At 41.5% G+C, this 18,825-nt stretch overlaps 3 protein-coding genes across 3 annotated transcripts in view; all 3 read right to left on the reverse strand.

Moving 5' to 3' along the window:
- SNRPE (small nuclear ribonucleoprotein polypeptide E) overlaps positions 1–1,027 on the reverse strand; it is a 2,937-nt gene extending 1,910 nt beyond the window's left edge. The window contains exon 1 of the mRNA XM_009888298.1: positions 1,004–1,027. Coding sequence (XP_009886600.1) covers positions 1,004–1,027 — 24 coding nt within the window. The remainder of the gene's footprint in view (positions 1–1,003) is intronic.
- Positions 1,028–1,589: 562 nt separating this feature from the next.
- On the reverse strand, positions 1,590–12,193 carry ZC3H11A (zinc finger CCCH-type containing 11A). Its single transcript, XM_009888229.1, has 17 exons — positions 12,014–12,193; positions 11,407–11,618; positions 11,093–11,212; positions 10,174–10,297; positions 9,535–9,738; positions 9,078–9,194; positions 8,463–8,540; positions 7,895–8,005; positions 7,037–7,099; positions 6,685–6,780; positions 6,406–6,471; positions 5,352–5,849; positions 4,644–4,717; positions 3,620–3,944; positions 3,149–3,318; positions 2,665–2,732; positions 1,590–1,854 (listed from the first exon to the last, which is right to left on the reverse strand). Exons 2-17 carry the CDS (start codon positions 11,458–11,460, stop codon positions 1,590–1,592), a joined length of 2,433 nt encoding a protein of 810 aa, XP_009886531.1. The 5' UTR covers positions 11,461–11,618; positions 12,014–12,193.
- A 3,347-nt stretch (positions 12,194–15,540) lies between these two features.
- The window catches only part of ZBED6 (zinc finger, BED-type containing 6), a 4,076-nt gene continuing 791 nt past the window's right edge, over positions 15,541–18,825 (reverse strand). The window contains 7 exon segments of the mRNA XM_009888299.1: positions 15,541–15,675; positions 15,678–15,743; positions 15,815–16,041; positions 16,141–16,257; positions 16,466–16,537; positions 16,540–16,573; positions 16,800–16,870. Of these exon segments, the coding sequence (XP_009886601.1) occupies positions 15,541–15,675; positions 15,678–15,743; positions 15,815–16,041; positions 16,141–16,257; positions 16,466–16,537; positions 16,540–16,573; positions 16,800–16,870 (722 nt within the window).

Here is an 18,825-nt window from a genome sequence, read left to right on the forward strand (position 1 = left end):
CTGGGATGTTGGCGGACCCGACCGCTCTAGAAGCCTAGGAAGACCGCCGTCTCTACTGCTCCGCGCCCCCCATACAGACCAGGCACCCACGCTTTACCTATGGCAGTTTTATTTAAAAACACTTGTTAACTGCTGTCAGGTGGAACAGTTCAACTACCGGTGAAGGCCAGACTACGTTTAATACAATACCTTAAATAGAATACAAATATAAAATGGAAGAATAAAATATTTACAGAAAGCACGGCGCACACCGAAGCCCGTCCTCAAACCTTTCCTCTAGGAACTAAGACATCACAGTGGATGATCAAAGCGCACAAAGTGTTTTCTTCCAAAGAGAAAATATTTACAGTCAACTCAAACTACTGTTTTTTTTTTTTCCTTTGCCAGCAGCAAATGCCTGAGGGCCCCTACAGCTTCACAAGTCATAGCAGGAAGAGACTAAAGTTCTTCAAAAAAATTTAAGAAAATAATTCAAAATATATCTGCTAGGGAAAACGATCACTGGTGGCAGGGTACACAATCCACCCCACTCTCAGCCGTTTTCTGCAGGGTCACATGTTGGGATTGCATGTGGACACTCGAGGCAGAGCCGTCACCTCCAGCTGCAGCGGTGGGGCAGGATCCCCTGGGAATGCCCAGAAAGGAGAGCGCGGTCGGTCCTGCTGCAGTACCAGGTTCCAAGATCGCCAGCCCAGGCACACGCTCTCCCACGAGTCCGAGCAGCTGCCTTTCCCCAGCAGAAGAAGAGCCGGCAGCTTGGGAGAGTGATGCTTGCAACCAAGAGGCACTTAAACCAATTCTTAGTTTACCAATCTACTGCAGACTGAGAGGAATCCTGACTATCCACACCAGAATCTTATTCACATCAGCGAAAAGCACCACCCCCCCAGGCTTTGGTACAACAAAACAGGAGGGGGTATTCAAGCTGTGCTGCTGAGCTGCTGCCTTTTGCACTGATACTGGGTCGTCCCTGATAATTCAAAGTAAGGCTGGATGGACTGACCCCAGCCACCACCCCTGGCAGCATGTTTGGTCCAAGATACTAATTATGCTGCTCCCTCCCACCCTGACATTTTCATTAAGTTACCCTAAAAAATTAAAAGTCAAAATGATAGCATACATAAATAAAACTCAAGAGTTGACATAGTAACTCCAGGCTTTAGAGATCAACTGTCCAAGAAATCAGAATACCAAAGCTTTGAAACGCGCCGAACGTTGAGTTTCGCCAAGGGAGGAGGAAGGAAGAAGCTTTACGTTTAAGCCTTCAGAGCATCACTGAATCAGTAGACCAGCTCACAACCACCACAGTTTGTAAATGGGCATGTCTCTGTCCCAAAATCAACAAGTGCTTTGTCCTCTTAATGTCGAAGGTAGCCACCAACAGTTACAGAATGGATGCACAGGATCTTGACTCTGACCAGCAGGGAAATTTAGGACAACTGAGTGCAGATATTGCCAATTTCTACCAGTTCAACTGTGCTTTAAAACTCATTGCAAAGCCTCAGCTAGAAAAAGGATCACCTCTGGGTATCCAACAACAAACAGTTTTAATTTATTTTTTTTTTTTTTTAACCTTACGACTATGCAGTTCAGCTGTCAATCATTTCAGAGAGTTCCAGGAGGAGGTCATCCTCATCCTTCCCTGGGTCCAGGTCAATTTCTGCTTCCAGTTTGCCTCCTGAGATTTCCCAAATAAGCTTCTCAAAGTCATCTTCTACAGATAAGGGTGCTTTCCCAGCCCCTGTAGAACTCAGCCGGCGTGACTTTGCTGCTACTTGTGAAGAATCTGAGGTTGAACTTGAGACCTCTGACTGCGCCGCAGAGTCTGCCTGGCTTCCAATATGCAGTTCAGGACTTGGAAGAAAAGAAAGAGAGCAGATCAGTGTACGACATTCCTCAACCAGAGAGACGGTTACCACAAACCAGCTCTTAAAACTGCAGTTAATCCCTCCAACACCTCAACCTTACACAGGGTTTGTTATTCAATTAACCTGGGGCTACTTTTGAGAGACCGATATATTAACAGGTACATTTTTTAGTCTGGGGATTTATCTGTGAAGACAGAGCACCTGGTGGTCTGGCAAAGAAGGTTCAATTTCTGTAGCCAGAGACGCTTTGCCACCTTTACTAGTGTGACTGTAAAAAGGTTAATAAGTCAACCTCTGCAAATACGTATTCGCTAATTTAGTTATTTTCCCCACAACATGCTCAGCAGTCTGCTGATCTTCATCTACCACCTCTCTGTGCTCATCCAACAGTCTTGCCAAGGTTTATGTCTGGTCCTCCAGAATGCCATCACAACAAAAGGCACGGGACACTACTTGTCATTTGCCACTTCATTTGTCATTTGTCAGTTCCTTCATAAGGAACTAAAAGAAAGAGGCCGTTCTCCATCCTGACCCATCTCCAACTTCACCCCATCTTCACCCAGGCATTCAGAAAACCCAAGAAGTCACGGAAAGGCTGTACCAACTTGCAGCGTTTTAAGAAAAGAATCTAAATAAGCATGCCTGCTAGCTGCTAGCAAACGACTTCAAATGAATTGTTCCTTTGTTGAATTTTGGCATTAATTATCTCAAAACTCTCATTTTTCCATGCCAAAAAAACTTACATTTCACCTGAAAGACACATTGACCAAGAAAAAGAACAAGTCGTGGTTGTTACCTGGTTTGGGGGTTTTCTCTCCCAGGTATGGAGACCAGGTTGTCCTCTGGCAAAGCAGGAACAACAGCCTGGGAAGAAGCAAAATGGTTTTTATGATACACAGGAAAAAAATTCTTAGTAGACTCCTCCTCCACTGCTTCTTCTCTGGCATTGCAGAGCCTTTACCAAAATACAGAACTCCTGAAGAAAAGTTAGTATTCACTTGAAGTTTACTAATGACCTTGTGTCTTTTTTTTAAGAACACAGCATTAATGGACAAAATCCTTCACACCACAGAGACATCATAGCAGAGTAGTAAGTAAACGCTGCCATTCAGCTAATAAAAACCAGAAAGGTACTACAACCATCCTGCAGATTGCTTCTGGATTTAAAAGGGAAGAGACCTGTGGAACATTTCAGTTTTCCATCTTTTCTCCAAGAAGAGGGTAAAACTTGGGCATGAATTGTGCTCAGGACCCACTACTTCCTCAGCCACTGTCCTTACCACAGCTGCTTTTTTAGCTGAAGGCTCCTTTGTATCACCACCAGTGGTACTCAATGGTTTCACAGCCGCCACAGCAGAGGGATGACTCTCAGGTGCCTTCCGTTTCAGTGTCTGCTTGGTGGGGGAGGTGGCCTTCCCATCCGAAGGCTTCAGGCACACTTTAGGTTTGGCTAGAGTAAAAGGAAGAGAGAACCGATTGTCTTGTTCTGCCTCAGGAAAAAAAAACACCACAGGTTCTCCTAGCAGTCCCATAATCCTTCTAGTTAAATATATTTGGGCAGCACAATTACACTGCCTTTTCCCAGATTCCCAGCAGTATTCTCCACATAGAAAATTGTTTACCAACAAGCCGTAAAAAGGAGCAAAGTTGTTACAAAAAGGAGCCAGAGTTACAACCTGAAAATTGTCATCTTCTGCCTTTCTTTCAAAAGATGACCTAAAGCAACTCTTAAGCATACAGTCAACACTTACTTTCAGCTTTCTGTTCCAGAAGTTGAGCTGCCTGCTTCCCTGGTGATACAGCAGCATCCTTTCCTGGGCTTTCAACCCCATCTTCTGGAGATTTCACCAATATCCTCTTCGCAAATTGATAAGCTGACCCTGAAACCACAGTGGATTCAGGACTCCCTGATGCTGGAGTTTTATCCTTGATCACTTTTTCAACAGGAGATGGCACAGCAGCTGCTTCCTTCTGAAGCTTCTCTTCATGGCCTCGTTTCAGTGGCCGCTTCTCCCTCATTATTTCTTCAAGGTTCTTCACTTGAACTTTAGAATTAGCTGGACTCTGATCAGAGGGCTAGAAAGAAACAAAAGAAGAGAACTAATAGGACAAAAAACCTATGGAGATTTCATTAAGAAAATCTGAGTGGCAGTCCCTCCAAAATGGCTCCATGTGGAACAGAGCATGTTAATATCATTCAGATCTGACATTTTTTCCGCAAAATGTTGCCTGTAACAAGATCCATGCTTTGCTATGGAAATACTGATTCAAAAGCCTGCAATTCCCAACACAGCAAGCTCCTTTAATAGAGCAGAAAACTCTAAATGTAATCTATTACATTCTTTTTAAGCAACAGAAAGTCATACAAGCTCCCCAGTACAGCATTCACTGACAGCCTGATTTCTTCTAATACAAAGCTCTTGCCTTTTCTATTAAAATACTTACCTCATGATTTTAATATATCCTTCAAGTCTGACAGATAAAGTCACTGGGAACAAAAAAATTCCCTCCACGTTAACCTCACAGATTTTATCTGGTGCTCATAAGGGTTGCTCATTGTCAGGTATAATCGGATTAATTCAAACCTGAGGATTACAATGTTGTCTGGAAATGCTATTGAAAGTGACAGGACTTACACCTTCACTGCGGTGTGTACCAAATGCAGAAAGGTAGGAACACACTCCAACTCGGACCATGCAGCGAGTTACAAAAAAAAGATAACAAAATTTATCGAAAATTGTATGAAGAGAAGTATGTCTTCACTAAAGGACTCACCTCTGCAGGTGCAGAGACAGCTTTGGCAGAAGACTTGTTCAATTCCACTATCTTCTTCTCTTCTCTTCCAGGTGCTTTAAAACAAGAATAAAAAATAATTTGTCAACAGCAGAAATAAAGAAACCTGGTTACCTTTGTTTCCTTGGTGTGTTTATTTCCTCATACCTAGTAATGGGACAGAGGGAAAGGCTACAGTAAGCAATCCATGCAGCACTGGAGCTCCCTTTCCCTCAATCACAGTCTCTTTTTACATGGCTTATATAATATTAATGATGAGATCTTTAATGCTCTGTCATTTTTGACAAAAACTGGCCCTCACATTAAGAAGTTGATACATGCTTCACAAACACATATACATCGATAACTAAGTTAAACAACACATATGCCAAAGAGGAAAGTAATCTTGGATTCAGCACAGGGAAGATCCCATACCACTAACAGATGACAGAAAAAACAGAAGAGAGAAATTAGACTACAAAGCTCCACAATGGATGAATTTTCCAGTGGGAAACACAGAAAACTACCATGTAATTAATGGAAAACAGTAAGCTGCACATTCTGGCAGTACCTTGCCTTTTGACTTCGTGGCCTTAAACTCTTTTATCCTCTAGTATACATAGAAGCAAAAAGCAAAGCAAATCCTGAGCAAACTGAGTTTGCTTGATAGGGGAAGCACTTCACCAATACAGCTACCAAATCATCCATTACCTATCAGCTTTGTGATCCGTAACAACCTCCTCCCTGTCGGGGCAGGTTCAGGTTGTGCTGGTGGAGCTGGCAGATTTTCTCCACTCTGCTGCATCCGCAGAGCTTTCTCCTGCTTGATTTCTTCCAAAGTTTTAATACGCACTTCTGCTGGCTTGGCTTTGCCTGCCGGCTCTGCCAGCTGCACTTTGCCGAGCACAGATGGAGCAAGTATGCTCTGCTTCTTAGGCTCATTCTCAACTTTTTTCTTGGGAGGACACTCTTCTGTGTTTTGCTTCTCTTCTTCCAATCGCTTGTGTTTTTTTCCAGCCAGGACTCCTGAGAAAGTTTTGATGCGAACTGCAGGGGAAGGTCTCGCCCCTGTGCTGGGATTTTCTGTTTTACAACGTCCTTCAGTCTGGGGTTTAGCTGGAGGGTCTCCTCGTCTTTGATTTGCTCTCTCAAGGCGAATTTCCTCCAGTGTTTTCACATGGATCTCTCCTGTCGGCTTAGCAGCCTTCTCTGTCATCATCAAAAAAAAAAGAGAAGCACGAACATTTATGGAGAGTCGAACAATATTTAAAGTCTCCAAAATCTGTCACCAGTACCAAGGAAAACTAGGATTGAGTGTTCCTAGGGATGCATCTTAGGACAGCATCACTCTGCATTATATTATCCTTCTTTAAGCCACTTGTATTTTGAAGACTCCTACTATCCAGAGAGAATTGCTACACAAAAAAACCCCACATTATTCTGTTTTATTTTGTTACTTTCAGACTGTGTCTCTCCCTTAGCATCTCAAACTCCTGCTCCTGGCAGTGGTTCTATTCTACTTGTGCCTAAGTGTACTCCAGCTCCTGAGGGTTCACAGCAGAAGCATGAAACCTGGATGAGGCACAAGTGGAAAACATACACACACCTAGAGCAGATTTCTGACTGTGGCCCTCGGGAGAGCTTCAGCACTCGAGCAAGAGGAATCAAACAGGTTTTTTTTTTTCAGTTAACTTTTAGGGCTATATAGAAGTTCACAGAAAAAAAAAAAAAAAGGGTGAAGGCATATTTAATATCTAGTTATTACCTGTCACTGTAATGGTCTGTTCAGAGGGTAGTCCTAGCCTCTCCTTCAGGGACTTGGGGACTTGAACTACAAGACAGAACAGGAAAAAGTTAGGGAGACTGCATAAATTTCAATTTTGTGTTCACATTTCGAACTAAGACAGGAGATTCTTCATTGGGACTCAAAGTCACTTTGAGCCCTCAACCAACACACAAAAAGAACCATTAGAAGAAAGGGCAAACAGAAAACCTAAACAGAAAATCTGTGCACCAAATCCAGACATCTGTTTAGTAGCTGTACCTCTCTTCGGTGCTTTATCAGCATTCTCCAGAATCTCGATCTTCTTCCCCAGCCTTTCAGCAAGGTTGCGCTTCAGTGGAAGGACACTTTTACCGGCTTCAGAGAGAAAATAAGAAATACTTTAAGAACATTCCTCTGGAGGAGGATTTTAGAACAGTCAGCCACAAAATTCAATTCTTCCAGGTACATTTTCTTATATTTGCCTTTCAGTTGCTACCAAAATTTGCCATTTCTGCAGTCAATACAGATCTCCATCAAAATGCATTTTCCTTCTGCATAGAGCAAAAGTACCCTTAAATATAGTCATGTTTAGACGAGGGCACCCAAACAACAGCTTACAGAAAGCTCTTACCTGTGGAGGTTTGCCGTTTTCCCAGTCTCTCAGCAAGATTCAGTTGAATCACAGGCTCCTCCCCTACAACAAAGAATGATTTTACTGCACAGAAACCAGCAGCCAGCAAAAGCACTGTCCTTCTAGCCCATGTCCCAAAAAAGACCCTCTTGGTAGCCAAACCACCATAAACGAACAACTCTAAGTAGAAGCAGTTGTACACGTTTTTTATCTCTAAAAGGAATTCGTGCAGATCTAAACACCATCATTTATACACTGACTCATATCACACCACTGTCTGCAACTGCCACTGACAGCCTCTTCAATGCTTCAAAATCCAGCTACTTGTATAATACCATCTTCCATAGGTCTTCCCCTTCATTACTCCCGTTTTGCAGTTATCCCCTTATTTGCACACTGACACTTGTTTTGACATTAGCCTCTCTCTCTGCTGCTACTGCACTTAACCCAAACACTAATTCTGTCACATGCTGTCAACACATTAGCTCATTCACAAATCTCACTCAACTTCAGGAACATGAAAAGTCAAATTAAGCACATTTGAGTCTGTAGGATGGTGATAATATATGATTAGCTATGGCTTAATGTCAGGCTGATAAAAAACACTTGATCTTTTATTGCAATACAACAAACCGAGCACCTACAAATGAAAAATCTTTCCAATACAACTAGCCATTTCAAGCATAAAAGCATGGGTTTAATTAGAAAAGGCAGCACTAGCAGACTAACACGTCTGAATTATCTTAATTATTACTTAACCTTTAGGTATTCAGACGTGTTAGTCTGCTAGTATCTTAATTATTACTTAACCTTTAGGTCTAGGAGTCATGAAATAGAAACAATAGTATTCGCTATTACCTTGCTTTGTAGACAGAGTCACAGTTCTCACTACGGTCCGTACATTTTCCTTTTCTGGCACAGGAACAGTCCAAGATTGGAGCGGATGAACAGAAAGTCCTGAAGGACCTTCTGAAAAGAGGAAGCAAAATATAAGGATGTTCAGGAAAACAAACAAACAAACAAAACAGAACAACTACCACAAAGACCAAAAAACATCAGCTATTCATTACTGTCAAACATACAATGACCAGTGCATGTAAATAAGAGATGAGCAATCTCCCTTTGATTCACCCTTGGATTTCCAATTTAGCATACCAGCTGTTTGAGTTTAAGAAAACAGGTTGCATACCAAAGGAGCTCAAGGCCCCCAGCTAAACACGGAATTCTAACCCTCAAGCAGCTATCAGCTGCAATCACCTCCAAGTCTGAACCAAAAGTTGCAAAAGAAAGGAATTTTTTTTGCAATAATTGTATTCACCAATGCATAGCCAGCTATCAAGGTAATAGCAGAAGGAGGAAAAAAAAAAAAGAGGACAAAAGGTGAACAGAAGGCAGGATAAGAAAGTAGGGGATATTAACTCACCACCTTGTTTTTTTATTTTTTCCTTTAGTTTCTTCAATTTGATTTCTTCAAGTGTTTTTATTCCGAAATTTAAATTGTCATCTGAAAACACAAAATGGTTAATGAAACTGAGGCTTAAAGGCACACGCTGAAGAGCACAGATTCTCACGCTTCTTACAGCTCAGCATGTTTCCAAAGTATTTCGAATAAACCCTGTCAACACTCCCCACAAGTAAAAAAAGCCATAAAACGGATGGTATTTTGGTAAGCAACTGGCATCTTCCTTCACCCCTCCTCCCATCCTACAGGGTAAAACCTATAGTTTTAAGCATTTTAACCCATCTACATGATGTAAGATTCCTCTATCATTAGTCATGGCTTTCCATAATGTTTGAACGGACACATCTGCAGGCATTTAAACTCCATTCTGTGGCTCTGTTTTCTTCTAGAAAAGTAAATAAAGAGGAGTTTACCTGTCTGACCCAAGGGACATATGACATTATTAGACAGGAATGATCTCATGGAAGTAACTGACTCCATCCAGCTATCCTATGTTCCATCGCATTTTCAGAACATATTGCTTTTGAATTAATTGTCAAATTCTCCTTCCAATCCACCCTACTACAGCTGTTAGAATACCTGGCTTTGTATTAGCATTGGATTTCCTAGTGGAAATTATCCGCAATCCATTATGGGCTTCGGTCACTGGTTGCTGGACAGGTGTTTTAGTTTCATCTCCTTCTTCAGAAAGCTGGTCTGAAAGGAAAAAATAAACCTATTCAGTTATGCAGTAGGCATTAGTCACGATTTTTCATGTTTACGTAGCTCATACAATGACATTTCAGTCCACCGTTCACATTCTGTTCGTATTTTTAACTACAAACACAAACAATTGTTTATATAGAAGGATTTTTTTTTTTTTTTTAAACAGCTATATTGACTTGACAAACTCATACAAGTAAAAGAGCTATACTGGGAAAAAAATATTTAGGGATCCAAACTTGTCTGTAGCTTTAACCACTACACAATTCAGGTATGCTCTGATTTATACCTTCACTTAGAGTAGAAATGCCTTCAGTAAGTAAAAAATGCTCACCATCATCATCTTCATCATCATCCGCAGCATTGATTACAACTGGAGGATGTGTAGGACTTGGGACGTTTTCAGAGTTTTCCACTTTCATCACCCCCCTCAGCTGTGGAGAAGGATTTGACTGGACAGAAAGTTTGTTTTGCTGCAGTGACATCTGAGCCATTTTCACATCGTCTTCGGCAGACTCAGGTGGACTTGGAAGTGTAGCTAGAGGAAGAGGAGGATCATCTGTAATTTAGCCATTTAAAACTTTGACTCCAATGTTGTACTCACTGCGTAGATAAGGTAGATAACCCATCTGGCCACTGAATTTAGAGTTTCCTATTCCCAACCTATGGTTACACTACAAACAACAGCTTCCCTTCAGGCACAAATCAAACCGCCGTACCACCCAGAGAGGATTAAATGAGGGGAAAGCAACCCAAACAGCAAAGATGACACAAAGCAGAGAAGCTGAGCATGAAAGAAAAAAATAAATACCAGAATTACATACAGTTTAGCTGAGAGCCTATGACTGCAAACTTCTCTCTGCACTCATAAATGAACAACAACTTGATGTCTTCTATGGTACTGTACCTACTCATAATTAATATTCAAAATTAATTCTTTAATACTTAAAGAAAAATGACCTAAGAAACTCACTTTTGCTTGGCGGTAAGAACAGTCCATCAACATAACGTCCTTTTGTGTGATGAAAAGCACAGTTGGATTTTTGGCAGCCTACTGGCTGATTCTCCCAGTAGCAAGGAATCTCACTGCGTTTTTTCTGAAGACGGAAAGAAATAAAAGCTCATGGCAACACTCACTTTAGATTTGCAAAGAGATGTAGCTCCACGTCATGCCAGAGATATGACTATTGCAGCACAGTGCTGAAACGTCATTCCAAAGGTCAATTTATGACTAAAATTAAGTATTTCAGGGCATGTACACAACAAAGTTTACGTAAGCTGTAACACCTCCGTATTTTCAAACTGAATGACAGGAAAGCTAGATAAGACAGGCACTCTCACACATCAATTCAAAGTGGGTTAATAGTTTAACTAACTTAGTTATCCTTTGGGATTCTTCCGAGGGAAAAATGTTTTAAATTGCCTAGGCTAAATTTATCTGAACTTAGCTTTTCAGAGTCTTAGTTCCTTCCCACCTTTTCTCCCCCCACCCTGTGCTACCCCAAGAAGTTAGAACAACATTATCTGAAGAAATCCAGGACAGAAGAGACCCGACAGGCGTTATCAAGCCTAGCCCTCAGGAGGCTAGCGCGGGCTGTTTACTACCACCCTGCCCCAGCACATTCAGCAGTATGATCAATGTGGTTTTTTCCTCTTTTTCCTCTGTTAAGAAAATATTGTCAGCACCTAATACAAAAATTTCTTGCTGACATATACCAAGGACATTGATTTTTCTTCCCCCAACCTGCTGCCATTGCCCTACCAATAATAGAAACCAGTACCATTTTATAGCAAGTAAATCTATCATGTAAAAGCACATTCAGTCCACCTACAGCAATGAAAAATGCTTTCAGTGACTTAGCTTGAGAACACATCTTTAGTCAAACACTCACATTGATTTCCATGTGTCTGAATCTGCAGATATTCCTGAAACAGCGACCCTCCTTCCACAGTGTGCAGACTGTTTCATTTCCCAGAGCAGCTTCACAGTGGCGGAAGGAACAGCTGTCTCCCTGTAATCAAAAGGAAATCAACAAAAAGGAATATAAAACAGTACAGCCTAAAAAAATGTCCATGCTATTAGAATTGGAAGCAGAATCGAACCACTTATTAAGGTACCCAAAATCTGCATGTCTCTTCCCACTCTTCCCCCTCCTCTCTTAAAAACTAAAAAGGAAAAAAAAAGGCAAAAGAAACCCAAACATGCCTTATTACACGTGGAATAGAAATAGAAGTAGCAATCATCTCCTTGTTTAGACATAACGGACTAATTCAGGTTCTAAGAACGATCAAGCTCAGGTTCTAAGGGTTCGCTCAACAGGGACTTCCTCCACTCTTGGCAAGAGCTGGCTTCACTCTTTCTTGGACTGAAAATCTTCTACTGGCTTGATCAGTGAAATCTTCTTTTTAAAAGTAACCCTAAAGGAAGGTAGCAATAAGTGAAAAGTAATTAAGTCATAAGCATTTTCACAGCTGTTTATGTTAACCAAATTAGTCTCATGAGGGGGCCAATGTCTTGAAATCAGCTGGTCACAAAAACTGTCACAATACTACGTCAAACTTCTGTAAAACTGCATGGGCTTTGTCAGCAAGTGTTCTCTTCTGTGTCCTTAGTAATACTTACACGCCTTGAAGCACAGAAGAAACAACTGCATGTGGCTGAAAGCCAAATAAGAGAGTCACTTCTTAAAAAATTATTCATACACTTGCATTATCAGTCAATGATTAACCGTCAGTATTAGTAATTTCTATAAAATACAATTGACATATTAAACATTATTTTCCAATCACTATGGATCTTCAAGTTCACATACCTGGACAACTTCAGCAAAGGTTATTGATCTTCAAAGACTTCCAGTTAACTTCTCCTGTAGGCCGAACCAACACTGAATCCGTGAATTAATAATAAAGGGGTAGAAAGAATTTTCCTCCTCACATTGCCAAGGGAACCTCTCATCCACAATTCAAACATAGGATGTGCTTTTAAACATCTTACAACTAATGGAGGAAGCAAGTCCATTTGAATACTGTCAGACTGGAGACAGCCAGGGTTAGTTAGCTCTTCAAAAAAACCAAAAAAAAACCAACAAAAAACCCAGTGCATTTAAAGATGAACTTGTGATTCAAAGTGGCTGCAAAAATGAGGATCCATCTTCCACAGCCGGACAATTTTAATTTTTTTTTTTTTTTTTTTTTAATTTATAATTCAGTAACTTGCAATTTCTGGTCTTCAAGATTTCTTCACCTATTAAGAAAACAGAAAAACCTTCCCCCATCTTTATTACCTGTACAACAAAAACATACTTGTGCGTATAAATACACAAATATGTATATACATACACATCTGTGTTTATACACACACCAAGAGTGAGTGATAATAAAGTCAGCAAGAGTGATAGTAAAAATTAGAATTTTGGGCTATTTGCCACGTAATACTGCATAAAAAGTCTCTCATTTTGAGGGAACTGGCAAAAATGAAAGATCTATGTAATATTTTGATGAATATGCCTTCCAGGCTGATACTTAATAACATGAGTGATTTTGGGGCCAGCACACAAATATGCATACATATGTACATGCATACAGTATAAACATATCTATACACACAAGCGTGCACAGTATATGTTGTATGATATCCGTATCGAGGAACAACTTTTAGCTCTGATCAGACACGTAGAGTTGCAATCAATTAACAGCAGGAAGACAGCAGATCAAGGATACAGCAAGCTTTGAGAGGCAGGGAAATGCTCACTTTGCAGTGGCATGGCTGCATGATACCAATAATTTTGAATTATTTTGATTTTAGGGAATAACTTGTTTTCTTTTTACATCAGAGCAAATACTGCAAGTGTGCCATCACATGCTGTTCCCTAATCCATACAGATCCATCATTATCCATGGCTGCAAGATCACAGGAAGTTTGAAAAGATGGCTTAGGTCCAATTCAACAGCTGGTGATTTTTGGGTACCACCAGAGCTGAAACTGATTTTATTTAGCCACAAGCTTTTTTTTTTTATTATTTTTTTTTTTTTTATGGGAAGTCAGATACTTTGATTCTCATTTTTTTCAAAGATACTAAATGTCATAAAACCTGCAACCAGACCAGATAAAGTTGAAATTAAAATGATTCTGACCCCTTTCATTAAAAGGCTGCACATTTATGTGCAAAGTATTTCTGACTCTTTTGGACAAAACTGAACAAAATAGTTCTTAGAAATTAATAATAAAAGGTTGGAACCTTTTACTCACACAAACACTAGTGAATTTTCCAGGAAATTTTTTTTTTGGCAGGGAATTTTCCCAAATCTAAAATAAAGAGAGGAAAAGTTGGGTTCTCATATTAGTTATTGTTTTTTGACTGCTTGACAAAGGGAATAAAAACAGTAGTTAATTGCAAGGTTTTCTTCCCTTCTTCAGTATCAATAGGACTATTCACTTTTGACCTTTAGCACCTTCAAAACCAGACTTTGTGCCATAGAGATTCCTATGCATCTGCTTCTAAAAATTACTGCTGCTGCTTCATGTAGAAATTACAAGAAATTTTTTTCCAAATGTGTTACCAATACCATTGACAGTTAAATTTCAAGTACGTTTCTTCAGTTTGCACAAGCCAACACTCAAAATAGATGGCAATTAAGGACCACTGCTTTGCCGAGCAGAGGCATTCAAATACAAATCAGAAGGAATTCATGGTCTAGAAGAAGGTGTTTCTTTTCCCTAGGAAGTGAGAGACACCTCTATAATGCAACATTACTATATCCACCACGGCAGAAAAAAAAAAAAAAAAAGAAATCCTCTCAGATTTAGCTCTTTTGAATGCCCCAAGCAGCTCAGTATTTTGCTTGTTGCCTTCCATATTCCTAAGCAGATTTCAAGAGCTGTTCAGAATTTGAATGGATCTTGTTTAAGGAATGGAGAAAAAAAAGCAAAACTTTAAAAACAAACACACGACTCCGCCCCCCTCAAAAAAGAAAAAACCCTCGAAATTCTAAACACCATAAAAATCCTTTCATTTTAAAAAAGGTTAACTCAAAACCTTTTTTTTTTAACTAGTGTCAGTTAAATTGGCAATCTGAGTGCTACACAGACACCAACAGAACTAACCCCTGAAAGTCCGAACAAAAATGAGTAACTCTGGTGCACTCAGCAGGTCTCTAATGATGATAAACACTTCTTTTTTTCTCCAGATCTCTAGTAAAGGTTTTGTATTAAGTGATTTTGAATTCATTTTGTAAAAATAAAAAATAATTACAGATGCAGTAGCGAAGAATCAGGAAAAACAAGCCAACAAGCGCCATAAACTTTACCTTTGCTAAGGCAAGATAAACAGTACAATGGAAGTCTATCTAGTCTGTTTTACAGGCTTGTTGACCTGCCTTTGTTCGGTACTGCAGAGCAAGAAGGGAACAAAATGTGTTTGTACCCTAACTAATGCATAAGAGAAGTATTACTACACCTACCTCTGGTTACTTCTCGGTTCTGAAGCACAAAGTATTTCACTTGGACAGTCGCTCTTGCTGGCTACTTTGTGCCTTCAATTTCTTGCAAAAATTAAAGATGCTTAATCCCCTGTTTGTCAGGACAGTCAGCTGACAAGGAAGGAAGAGCACCAGGAACTCTTTATGTTTTAACTCTCCTTTTCAATCGGTCAGCATTACCAGCTGCAGGTCAGCTGCAGAACAGCCACTGCTGACTGACCCGCTTGTAACTGCACTCCGCAGGCTGGGAACGCGCTATGCGTACACGTCACAAACAGACACGGAACACCGCATCATCATGCGTACGCAAATCACGCACCTTCGTGTCTTCTGAAAAACAGAACCTCCTGCTAACACATCTCACTCTCTGAAAAGCAAAAGCTAAGGTGTCCAAAGCTGAAGCAGAATAGTCATAATTTCTACCCTTCACATTTGTTTTATTCAATTCTAGCTGTTAAATACTGTCTAAACGTGAACTGGCGGCACGCTCTGAGGCTGGGGATTAGAGCACTCAAGACCCTCTCAGAGCAAAGACTGCAAGGGTGCCAGCCAAGAAGGCAAAGGTTAAAGCAGATGATCGTCTCAGCTTCCTCTGCCATTGAGTCGAGGTCACCTTTCACTGAGAGCCAGAGCCGTGAGTTCTCACAACCACGAGGCACAGCTGCCCCTTGCCAGCTGGATCAACTCTATTTGAAGATGTGCCACTTCAGGGACCTGAATTAGGACATTCTTCCTTAAGATGAGAGGCAAATCAATCTGTTCCTGAAAGGGCTGATTGGCCTTGTGTTTCTGTAACTGTCAAAGAATAACCCTGTACCGAAGCACTCATGAGATCAGACACTGCTCCAGTACAGATCTGTCTTTAACTTGACACATCAAGAGGCAGGAGAAAGAATTCTTCAAAGCAACCTTTATAGCAGGGATCTAGTGAAGTGGCCAAGATAAAGTGTTCAGATCTGAGCACACTACTGTGCAGAAAACCAGTTTCAAGCCTAAGATATTTCACCCATCTCCCAGTCCAAGAGCGACAGTGACACCTTTGATTTCAAAGTCTTTCCACCAGCTCTGCATATGCCAGAAGGATGTGACCAACAGCAGCACTTGACTAAGAACCGCAGTTCCCTATGGGCTTCCACCTGCAGGCCAGGGATCTTGCACCCATCAGACATCTGGGACAGCTGGAATGAGCTGAGAATAGCCCCATTCTCCCTCCCAGGAGCATGCTGCTCCACCTTCTGCTGTTTTAACGCCACTTTAACATATAAAAGGCAGAGAGAGGTTCGCTGAGCAGCTATTTCCTGCTTCAAGTGATCCTGTGGAAGATGGTTTGAATGCTGGAGTTCCTGAAGAATTTGATGCAAATCTTTTCAGCAACTGCTAACCTGTTCTCAGCGCTCCAGTGCTCAAAGTCCTGAATCACTAATTTTAACATTTTTTAAATCTAAAACACGGCAGTTGGCACCTAGCACTGCACACACAGCATCAGCAGTGTTGTCGGAAGCTGGAAAGGCAGGGGTGAGGGGATTAAGGGAAAGCCACACATCAATTTGGGAACTTGGTTCTTGTAGGACACTTGCTACTGCAGATGTTTTAGCAAAGACAGTGGGAGCTGCCTGTTTTCTAAAAGGGGATTTCTGCTGGTGCAGTGTATCAAAAGATATCCAGTGGGTCATCGCTGTCAAGTAGTCCATGGTTGGTTCAGGGTCCACATATCAACAGTTAAACATGTATTTTTGTGTTGTGCTTTCTCCAAAGCCACAAAAAACGTTTCTTCTACAATGCTGTACAGTCACATCCTACAGACAGAAACTGTCTTGCAATCTGTATGAACTTCTCCTAAGTTGGCCTTGAAAAAAAGTGTCTTCAATAATCAATTTTATAATAGCTCTGTTGATCTGTTATTTAAGTGCATTCTCATATCTGATTTCCTTCCTAGTATGTAGTTAAGGCTCTGAGTCCCATGGCTACGATCCATGTCCTTTCTCTTACCAAGCACCTGGTCAGTAGGCAAAGATGGAACAGGAACACCCAAGCCTGGGGATGTTAAACCACAACTGGCTCTAAACCTATCTGTTGAAAAGAAATAGCTCAATACATCACCTTCGTGGGGCAAAGACTCACGTGGAACAGTAGAAAAATCCAGAAGCGCTTCCTGAGCTTCAGGTTACCGATACCACCATCGCATTTAGGTCCTGGCCCAGGATGCAGGGTGCATGGTCTGCAAGTGTTGCCGCAATAAGGAAGTCCAAGGCGAGTCCCTGCCCTGCCTGACACACTTTTTAAACATTGCAAGGAGCGTGCCAAGTATACTGAGGGTCAGCTGAGAAGTTCCAGACAACAGATGCGTGTCCTCATTTCTGGCATCAAAAAGGTTTTGATAGTATTGCTTTCATGAAGAAAACTCTATCTTCTCCAGATGCTCCACGATCCACTATTGCTGCAGCTGCAATGGCTGCACTGGTACGACGCACATTTACAGCAAATCTCTTTGACAGCTGTCGTTTACCCGGGCACATTTGCAGTTCACTCCTTCTCCTCTTCCAGTTGACAAACCAGCCCGCTGGCTCTGCCACACCATCACGGCTGACATGAGAGCTGGGAACATACATCAAACTCCCACTGCTAAAACTGCCGTCTGGGGAGATGACCGACACAGACACGTTACGGGCATTCACCCTCCCTACAGCGCTCACAGCTGTGACCCCTGGCTGTTAGCCACAGCCCAACATACACAACACTCTGCTTGGAGATGTCACCGAAGAGTCAGTGTCCCCAGATGAGTACCTGGCTTGCCACCGCCGATTATTATTATTTTTTTTTTTTTTTTAATTCTGGACATGGCCCATCGGGTGAACCACAGATCCAAAGCTCCACACAATGGAAGCCTTTGCTCTTCTTCCAGGCAACAGTGCACGCTTTAACATATTGCGTTCAATAAGGAAGCTCTCTCCTTCTTCTTGCTCAGTGGCAACAACATGATGGCAGCACGCACAGGTGTAGCAGCACCTGCAGGTCCAAAATCCTTAACAAATTTTTAGATAGCGCCAATTTTTAATGTAGTGGCTTTCCCTTAATGCATAACCCCTTCTTCCCTATATTTTTAGTGTGTGGCTCTCCTCTATCGTTCTCTCTGTCCACCAGCTTTTCCTCCTTGGTGCCTGAATGGGCATCGGGAATCAATTCCAAACTAAGGGGACTGCTAAAGCTGCTACATCTACTCTTGAGTGAGACAAGCATACTTAAAGAAAAGACACTTATTCTTTTTCTATTTCTGAAATGAAAACCAGAGCCTGGCAGCACTTTACTATGACCATTCATCTTCCTCACTGAAATGTTTTATTACATCTCAAAAAGAGTCAATTTCCCCTGGAAGCAGACATTTGGAAGGGTGCCATTTTAAATGAGAAGCGACAGCAAGAGGAAGTTTTATCTAGACTAGCTTTTCTCCTGAAACACCTGGCCATCCAGCAACAAATTCAGCCTATCTGTTCAGCCTGATCAGTTTAATGTGTGCCAAATTCAACCATGTGCCACAGTGGTGGTTCTGATATAATTTCAAAATTCCCTATCCCCAGGAGATCTCCTTTTTTACAATCAAATAACAGAGTGCTTTATTTTGAAAGCATGGCCCAGAGCTCAATCTCCGAGTGCAGCATGCACCCCAAAGCACCAGTTCTGGGAACAATCTGCAGACTCCACACACTGATCGCTGCTTTTGCACTCTCATTATAAACATGAAGAAAAGAGAAATCTCTGCGATCCAATCCTTAAGAAACAAAAACAAACGTCACCCAATTGGGTTGTTTTAAACAACCTAAAGGAGAAATTAAGATGACAGCCGGGTGCATCCAGAGTTAGTCAGATCCTGCAGGCAGTTCCTTTGGGGGACGGAGGAGCAATTTGTCAGATGACTACATTACAGCACGCCCCTTATACGCATTGCTACAAAAGGAAGGCACAAGGTTTTAACTGAAAATAATGTACACTCACAAGGCACCTGCATAGGGATTTTCGATTTGCTCAACCGAACCTCTCCAGAGCCTGCCCAAGGACTCGGTTTCCCCGGGAGACCACTGCCCAAGGACTCGGTTCCCCTGAGAGACCACCGGGACAGGGACACGGGGAGGGAGGGGGGGGAGAGGGGGGG

The sequence above is a fragment of the Charadrius vociferus genome, unplaced genomic scaffold (genome assembly GCF_000708025.1).
Source record: "Charadrius vociferus isolate BGI_N301 unplaced genomic scaffold, ASM70802v2 scaffold266, whole genome shotgun sequence".
Taxonomy (NCBI): Eukaryota; Metazoa; Chordata; class Aves; order Charadriiformes; family Charadriidae; genus Charadrius; species Charadrius vociferus.

Excerpts from the sequence above, each read along its gene's own strand:
- ZC3H11A (XM_009888229.1), bottom strand. The coding sequence starts at position 11,460 with ATGTCTAAACAAGGAGATGATTGCTACTTCTATTTCTATTCCACGTGT. Across the intron at positions 10,298-11,092 it reads TCAGACACATGGAAATCAAT|AAAAAACGCAGTGAGATTCC; the intron begins GTGAGTGTTTGA and ends TTCCGTCTTCAG. Across the intron at positions 9,195-9,534 it reads TGATGATGAAGATGATGATG|ACCAGCTTTCTGAAGAAGGA; the intron begins GTGAGCATTTTT and ends TTTTCCTTTCAG.